Below are 9,214 nucleotides of genomic sequence, written 5' to 3'. Positions count from 1 at the left end.
AGCCTTGAGCAACCTGGTGTGGTGGGAGGTGTCCCTGCCCAGGGCAGGGGTTGGGGCTGGATGATCTCTAAGGTCCATCTCAACCCCTAAAATTCTATGATTCTACGATTCTGTTTATCTTACCAGAAGAAAAACATGCAGCAAACTAAAAGTTAACCCCTACAAAGAGGACTCTGCCTGGCTTGTCCTGAACATAGGGTGCTGCATCTTAGTCTCCTACTGCTGCACCTGTGTTAAGAAAAACAAACATGGCAAGTGTAACCTGGAAGAGTTAAGGGGCTCCTGTTGCCCATGGACCAGCTCTGCTGGGGTGTACCTGCTTAACATTTGGTTAACTTTCCGGCAGGAAGAACTCCTTCAATTTGTTACAGGGCAGTGATGTTCGTGTGAATAAGGGGCAATCCCCACCCCACCTCTAGTTTCTTGTAAGAGATTAGCAAAAAAATAATTAAAATTGCTTCCAATAGAAATTAAATTCTAATAAGAAGAATTAAAACTCCTTCTTTGACAAGGTGACCTGTTCAGTGGATAAGGGAACGGGTGAGGATGGTGTATAACTGTACTTTAATAAAGCCTTTGACACCATTTCCCATAGGATTCTCCTGGAGAAACATGGTATGGATGGGTGCATTGTTCACTGGGTAAAAATCTGGCTGGAAGGCTGAGCCTAGAGAGGTGATAGGTGATCCACCCCCTGTACTCAACACCAGTGAGGCTATACCTTGAATCCTGTGTTCAGTTTTGGGCCCCTCACTGCAAGAAAGACATAGAGGTGCTGGAGTGAGTCTAGAGAAGGGAATAGAGCTGAGGAAGGATCTGGAGCACAACTGTGAGGAGAGGCTGAGGGAGCTGGGGTTGTTTAGCCTGGAGAAAAGGAGGTTCAGGGGGGACTTTACTGTTCTCTACAACTACCTGCAAGGAGGTTGTAGTGAGGTGGGGTTTGGTCTCTTTGCCCAAATGACAAGAGGTATAATGAGAGGAAGTGACCTCAAGTTGGGCCAGAAAAGGTTTAGATTGGATGTAAGGAAAAAGTTCTTCCTTGAAGGGGTTGTCAGGCATTGGAATAGGCTGCCCAGAGAAATGGTGGAGCCACCATCCCTGGAAGTGTTCAAAGGTGTCGGGATCTGGCGCTGAGGGATATGGTTTAGGGTTTAAAGGCAACAGGAGAGTATCGGGTTAAGGTTGGACATGATGATCTTAGAAGTCTTTTCCAGCCATGATTCTCTGATTCTCCTGTGCTGGCAGGAGAAGCCAGCTAATAGGGAATTTATTATTCAAGTCTGGTGCAAATGCTTTATGCTATAAGGACTTTTCTCAGATGGGAAATGAAATCATGGGCAATGAAAATGCAATTACAGCTTAGGTTTAGTACAAAGTGGCCTTTATAGCTGCCAGCTCATAAAAGCTTGGTGGGTGAAACACATCTCAGTGCAGAAGAGCAGTCTTGTCTGGCCAATAAAATCCCTTTCAGTTTTTGAGGCCTGGTGTGGTATACAAATGGGATTTTCATTTTGTGACCCTCCAGATGCCAGAATGCCTAATCCTTGGCATGTTGTGAAGGAATAAAGACATCAAAGTTTAAATCTCTTCAGCACTCAGGAGACACAATGTCCACATTCCCACTTCCCCCAGCGCTGTCCCTGGCTGGGCCAGTCCAGTTGTCATATATGTGACTCATGTGCATTGTGCTGGCAAATGGGCTTGATGTCAGCTTGCTGCCAGCCTTGTCTTGTCCTCCTCCCCTTGCTGGTGGTGGTGGGTTGGGGCATTCTGCCAGCCTGGGCTTGGAGGAACAGCAGCCCTTGGCTGCACAGCATGTGGATATGGAGAGCATCTTGAAAACTGAAGGGAAGTTATTGCCATGGGGAGCAGAACCTTGTTTGTATCAACCCTCTCTCTTTCTGGGTATCTCTGCAATGTCCTGGAGGTGAATCCTTAGGATATGCCTTTAGGGTTCCCCCATGGGAGGTTTCATTGTGAATATGTGGCTACAATGCTAAGCTAAAGTAGGTGCTCTAAGACATTGTCACAGCTTTACTAAGACACCCAAGGCAGCACCTATGCCCTCACTTCTCCAAAGCAATGTTCATCAGACACAAACTTAGTGCAGAAGCTGTTATTACTGTAAACACAGAAAAATCATACTCCATCAGTAGGATTCAGTGACACCAATGAAGCTGGTGGAGGCTCAGGGGAGACCTTATCACCCTCTACAACTCCCTGACAGGGGGTTGGAGTCAGGTGGGGGTTGGTCTCTTCTCCCAGGCAACCAGCAGCAGGACAAGAGGGCACAGACTCAAGCTCTGCCAGGGGAGGGTTAGGTTGGATATTAGGAAGAGAATTTTTATGGAGAGAGTGATCAGGCACTGGAATGTGCTGCCCAGGGAGGTGGTGGATTCACCATCCCTGGAGGTTTTCAAGCTGAGACTGGATGTGGCACTTCGTGCCATGGTCTAGTAACCACAGTAAGGTTGGACTTGATGATCTTGGAGGTCTTTTCCAACCTGGTTGATTCTATGATTCTTATTGCTCTGTTTCACACTGCATGGTAAAATGAACCTGTCCTAAGACTTTGAATGTGAGCTGAGGCACCTGCCTCATGTCTGTGTGCCCCAGGGTTTGGGGTGGAACAGATGTCCTACGAAGAGCTGAATTGTCCTGGCAAAGTGTTGAGGCTCTCTGCCTCACTTTGTCCTCAGGGCCTTTCAGCACTGAGCTTTTCTTGAGCTCTTACACTTGTTGCATGTGCACCTGCAGTAATTAAGAACCCCTTGAAATGGTTGTACCTTTTGCAACAACAATCCACACAGTGTATGGCCAAAGTGCAAATAGCTTCAGAGGAGGTTAAATCACTGTTTTACCAATATTAATATTCATGAGACTGAACATTTGCATTCATGGTAAATCCCCTTGTGGCATCAACGTCCTTTGAGGAGTTTTCTGCAGAGAAATGAAATCTTCCCCTCCTTCCCCCACTACTTCTGCTAACAGCATCACTCAGGGCAGCAATAGACCAACAGATCCTGCTAATCTGGGAAAAGGCAGAGCTCAGAACAAGTGCTTTTTTTGACATAATTAAAGCTGACACTGCCTACCACTATTCCTGGATGAAGTACTAGTGGAGTTTCACTAGAACAAGTAAATACAAATAGAGTTCAGCCTGAGCAGGAGTCTTTGTTTCAAACAAAACCCATTAGTTAACCAGGAGAGTCTGAGGCAGGGCTGAATTCAGGCTGATCTCAAAGCCCTCCTCATATTTAATTTATAAACTGATGATTAATTCAGTGATTAGCTAATTCACTTGCAGTGATTAATTTCATTCGTGTCTTCAGGCTAATGTTTAAGAAAAGAAAAAAAAAAAGCCCAGCTCAGTTAGATGCACATCAATGTCCTTGTGATCAAAAAATGGTAATATAATGCCCTGGAGGAAAAAAAAGGAGAAAAGAAAGATCAAGAGAATTGGTGGCATGATCAGTGGTAAGTTCTTGCCTAAGCTGTTGCTGGAGTTTTCAGCTGTGATGTTTAAATGTGTCAGTTGCTCTGATGATCAATGGTTTGAAGGACGAATCTAAGGGTCCTTCACTGTAGCTTTCCACGGTGTATTTTGAGAATGGTGCTGCTTTATTGCAGTCCTCCAGCTCTGCTTTTCTGTCCCTTGTTTTGCCAGCTGCCTGCCAGCTCCCTTCCCTTTCAGCACCATCCTTCTCATGCCTTGCCAAAGCCTTTGATGAGAGCGCCTGATACTTCTTAAATCCAGGCTGGTTTTTCCTATTTCCAGCAGGATTTTCCTCATCTTTTGATACAACATGAAACAATGAGGATGGTTTGGGGAACTTCTCTGTGTTAGACAAACTAGTCTCTTTTGGGACAGCACTGCTTTGACAATTTAGGCTGCCACTTGGCAATGGAGACTGACTGCTCTTTGAGTCACCCACAGGACCTTCCCCTCCTGAGCCATCACTGCTGTGCTTCCCTGACTGAGCTGGAGAGCCTTGCTGATACTTCTGTCTTCTCTCAGGTTCACTTCTCTTGTCTGGACTACCACTTTTACACACTGTTTTTTCATCAGGTCGTGGTGGTGCTTGCTCCTTTCTGGCTGTGGCATTATTTTCTTGAGACTTCAAGAGGGAATTTGGAGATTGGCACATCCCAGAACTTGGGTCTTTGCTTTTGTCTTCTACAGCATTTGCATCAGGCTTTGTAAAACTTTCAGATGTAGTTTCTTGGTTTTCTTCTCCTGGAGTTCTTTTTTCTGGCTTTAGTGATTTACTTGAAGGAGGTAACTGATAGTTCCCAGAACACTGATGTTTATCATCCTCTTTCACAGCCTTTTCTTCAGGTGACCTGGTGTCCTCTGCTACTGGTGTCTTTTGCTTCCTCTCCTCTGAAGAGTTTCTTTCTCGAGGCTTCAGCACTTTGTTTGAACAAAGTGGCTTCTCAGAATTTGGATCTCCATCTTTTTCTTCTACAGCATTAGCACCAGGCTTCTTAAAATCTGCAGGATCTGATGTTTGTTGTTTTTGTTCTGAAGTACTTTTCTCTTGAGGCTTAACCAATGTTTCTGATGATACTGATCGGTACTTCCTGGAGCTTAGAAATTTGTCCTTCTCTTCTGGAGTATTTTTCTCAGGCTTTGATGATTTACTTGGAGGAGGTAACTGATGATTCCCAGAATATTGATGTTTATCATCCTCTTTCACAGCCTGTTCTTCAGGTGACCTGCTGTCCTCTGCTACTGGTGTCTTTTGCTTCCTCTCTCCTGTAGAGTTTCTTTCTTGAGGCTTCAGCACTTTGTTTGAACAAAGTGGCTTCTCTGGATTTAGATCTCCATCTTTTTTGTCCTTTTCTCCTACAGCATTTGTATCAGAGGCTGGAAAATCTTCAAATCTCATTTGCTGCTTGTCTCTGCCTGGAATGTTTTTCTCTTGCATTTCTGGTGTTCTTGACAGAGGTAACTGCTGCCTCCCAGAAAGCTGGTGCTCATTATCATCTTTCATTCCTGTTGTTTCAGGTGATCTGGTGTCTTCTGTTGCTGGTGTCTTTTGCTTCCTCTCTCCTGAAGAGCTTCTGTCTGGAGGATTTGGCATTTGGTTTGAAGAAGGTGAGTGGAGCTTCTCAGAATTATGTTTAGCCTCTTTTTTGTCCAACTTAGTTTCAGGCTTTACAAAGTCACCTGGTGACATCTGTTTCTCTGTTTCTAGAGGGGCATTGTCCTCATCAATGGTCTTATTGTCCTGTCTTGATGTATTTCTTAGTGGCATTGAGTAATTACTGAAGTTTGACTGGATGTTTTCTTCCCCTGCACTGTCATTTGAGTGTTTCATTGGCTCATCTGATGAGGCCAGGTGGTTTTTCCCATTATTGCAACAGATGGTTTCATCTTCTGTCATGTCATGTTCATGTTTCACAAAATCTCTTGAAGGTGCTAGATGCTCCAAACCCTGTCCAGTATTTTCCTCTCTTTGAATGTTGGTATCATGCTCTGATGAAGGTGCCTGGGATGTTTGAGGTCTGTGAGCATTCTTCTCCTTTGAAGAGTTCATATCATGATCCACAGCATTTGGTGTGAATATTTGTTCCTCCTCAGATTTATGCAGGACATTTCTCTCTTCTGCCTCCTCTACCTCCATCCTATCACTCTCATGTTTCAAGTTGTCATCTGATGAGAAGAGCTCATCCCTTGTATGTTCTGAGACCTTATTTCTACCTTTGCTTCCACCATGCTGCTTTTGGTCTGAGACCAATTCAGCTGACGAAGGAATTGAGTTCTCTTCCAGCATATCATATCCTTGCAGTGTGGTATCATCTGAAGTTGGTGTTTGGTTCTTCTCCAAGGATAATAGGGGTTTTCTTGCTGGCATGGTGTTATTTATGTGTTTTCCTGGCTTCTTGGTTGAAGGTGAAAGACATTCATCAAATCTCTGACTTGTATTTGTCTCTTTGTCTATAGAGTTTTCATCTTCTGATGCAGGATTTGGGGACAGCACTTGGTTCTCAAAATCACATGCAGTTTTCTTCTCCATTGTTGTGTGATTCTCATTGTTTGTCAACTCCTCTGCAGGGGATGGTGGATGCTTCTCACAACCATATCTGGCGTGCTCATGTCCCACACCACCAGCTCCTTGTCTCTCCAGATCAATAGGTGGAAGTGCTGGAGGATTTCCAAGAGTGTGAGGGACTCTTTGTCCTGCAGCCTCACTCACTGATGTTGGTACAGGGGTCAGTGAGGGTGACAGCCATGCCTCAGGGTCAGGCCAGGGCATCTCATCCTCAGTGGCCTCTTCATGCTCAATGGAAGATTTGGATAACTTGTGACAGGTCTCCAGGTCAGTCAAGGTATTCTTGCATAGGGCTTGATTGTTTGCATAGTTCACCATTTCATTTGATGAAGATAATTTGTCCTTCCCAGAATCTTCTTCTGAAATACATGATCTGTGCTTCATGAGGTCACCTGGCAAAGGGTTTTGTGTCTTTTCCAGAGGAGAAGAGATGTGCTCTTCTTCTGCAGCACCAGGCTCCTGGCTTTCATTGGAGGACAGTGTGGGTTTGTTCTGATTTGCATCTGGATTTGATACATCCATGCTGGAATTATCAAAGCTATTTTGTGGGCTAAAAGTTATCTGAGGAGGCTGTGGCTGCATGGGTTTGGATTCATGTTGCATTTGGTTATTGGGTGTTTTATTTTCCTCCTCTGTATTCAGGACTTCACTATCATTTTGCCTAGAAGTAGAAGTTGTTTTGTCTTCTCTGTGAAATTTTGCTCCTTTTTTGGCTTCCTCAGAACATTCACCCCTTAAATCCAGGGCCTCTTTTTGGACTATTGGTGGCTTTTGGCCAGAAGCTGGTATTAAGACAGTTAGCTGTTGGTGATCCATTGGAGCCTCAACTCCAGGAGGTGTTTGAACTCCTGGAGAGTGAAATGGCAGAATATTTTCCAGTGCTTTCTGCTCTGGAAAACATATTTGGCCTGCAAAGAAAGGATCATTTTCTGACTCTGTGATCTCTGCATCCTCTTCCTCTGAACTGTATATGTACATAGTTATTTCAGGAATCTCTCCTGGCTTAGCATCCTGAGGACTTTGTTCATGGGATCCTTCAGCTGTGCTAGAGTGAGGTGAGTCAGAAGGTGAACTGCCTTCCTGAGCATGTTGCACAGCATTGGCAATCCCCAGTAGTGAAGATGAGTTAGGACCAGCTGGCATGTTATTCCTATCACAATCTAGACCACATTCAGCTAAGGGAAGAATGCAGTCTGCAAGAGCTTCATTTGGATGAGTAGTAGAAGAGTTATCTAGAAGAAGATGAAAGGCAGGTCCTTGTTTGGAAGAATCTGTTTTAGTCTCAGCACAGTCCTTTGCATTAGACATGGCTTCTGGTGCCACTGGTAACTCTTCTTTGTCCTCCCTGTCTTGTGCTGCATTTGCCAGTGTTTTGTTCTCCCCATGGTCTCTGTTGGACTCCTCCTTCTCCTTCAGTCTCGTCTCATGCCCAACAGGCTGCTTTGCGGCGTTGTTTTTTGACCAGCTCCAAGGATGGTTGATTTTGGTAGCCATGCTGAGTCTGGGCACTGGGACCATGGAGCACACCAGATTTTGGGACTCTGGACTCTTTACACCTGTGGCTGTCATTGCTGCTGTGCGCAGCACTCTGACCTCAGGCTTATGGATAGTTTTTCTGCTTGGGAAATTCTTAGTCTTTCTCTCACCTTTGCGCAGGAGCGATGCTTTCACCTCCGCGGCTGAGCAGAGAGTGCTTTGTTCAAACTGTTCCTTCAGTTTGGACAGGACCGAATTCTTATTGACTATTTTTGGCAAACCACTGTTTGCCCCTTTCTTTTTCCAGCCGGGAGACTTTTCCTTGGCTTCTTTTTCTTCAGCAGCTAAAAATTTCTTCAGGATGTCCTTGACTGTGTTTTTTCCAGTCGCTCCGCTCCACCTGGCCCTGTCACTGGGTGCTGTGTCTGCATCCTCCTCCCCTTCTTTTCCGTCTCCTTTCCTGTCTCTGCTTCTGTCCAGCTTGTTACCAGCCCTGCTCACCCACAGTTTCTCTTTAATGACCAGTTTGCCAACTTCTCTTCTCTTCTTGGTGTATGGCTCACGATTGTTGTTTAGAAACCTCGACCGCAACAGCTGAAATCTGCTTGGATATTGAGCCCTGACTGGACCTGGACACGTCTGGTTATAACTCACCTTGTTTTCTTTACCTTCTGCCCATTTGGTCCTCTTGTTGCTGATCTCTGGATCGCCAGCCATGAGCTCAGTGACATACAGCAGCAGGCTGCTAAGAACAGCAAAGGCCCCATGTTCTGTTGCCATCCTATTGAGCTTCTTCTTCAGCACCAAAGGGTCTACCAGCATCTTATCATCTCCACAAGAGTGTCTGCTTTTGGTGCTGTGCAAGAGAAAACAGGAATGGATTTTCAAGTCATGAGTATTGTCACTAGCTGCTTGTTTTGCTTTAATGGCATGCTGCTGGGCATGGAATGGAAAGAAACCCTTGAATGTATAACTACTCCAGAGAGTTGTGGTTAGTGGCATGTTAAAAAGCATGCAGAGTGCTTGACAAGCTTCATGAGGAGCATCAGGGCTTCACACAGTCCCACACAGCACTACCAGCTCTTTCTTCTATGTTTTGTGGGCAGTGGAAGCACTTAGGGGAGCAAGCAATGCTAGTTGGAGTCACTGCATCTCCTCTATGCCACTCCTCACTCATTTAGTATTACCATGTCCTAAAATGAGGGCAACATCAAAGGTGTTTTTCTCTCCTGCTGGGTAAGGTGTAGGCAAAGATAAATAGGATGAGAATGCAGCTGGCAGGAAACCATGGTTCTGCCTCAGGTTTATAAAAACAGACTCAAACCATTACACCAAAGCCTCAAGGCTGAGGAGCACAAATGTGCCAGTGATAGATTTTGCTGTTGGTACAAGTTAGAAGTCAGTAGGCACTACAAGGGTATCTGATATTTCCTTTCTGATAGCATTCAAGTCCCACATCAGGACTATGCTCTTAAATCTGCTTTGTGAAGGGTATCACCGCAACAACCACCCTGGCAATGTCCTCTTGACCACAATCCCCTTCAATCTGGAGGAATAAGGACAGTCTGTTGGCCCTTTGGTTGAGTTTGAAGAATCAGGCCCTAGGACAGCTGAGGATTTAGGCAATGCTTTAATTGGTGTGGATCAGTTGCTAAATAAAATCCTTAACTCAGCACAAA

The 9,214-nt window shown here is 45.1% G+C and overlaps 1 protein-coding gene across 1 annotated transcript; it reads right to left on the bottom strand.

The window, feature by feature from the left end:
• Positions 1 to 413: 413 nt before the first annotated feature.
• Positions 414 to 8,357, bottom strand: LOC103797939 (the record flags this gene model as incomplete). The annotated part of the gene is given in 3 exon segments (XM_009070179.1): positions 414 to 517; positions 4,208 to 4,414; positions 7,706 to 8,357. Coding segments are annotated over 3 exon segments (963 nt in total), but the record flags the coding sequence as incomplete, so codon positions are not given.
• Between the last annotated feature and the right edge of the window lie 857 nt (positions 8,358 to 9,214).

The sequence above is a fragment of the Acanthisitta chloris genome, unplaced genomic scaffold (genome assembly GCF_000695815.1).
Source record: "Acanthisitta chloris isolate BGI_N310 unplaced genomic scaffold, ASM69581v1 scaffold43010, whole genome shotgun sequence".
Classification (NCBI taxonomy): Eukaryota; Metazoa; Chordata; class Aves; order Passeriformes; family Acanthisittidae; genus Acanthisitta; species Acanthisitta chloris.
This window is presented reverse-complemented; position numbering and strand designations above follow the sequence as displayed.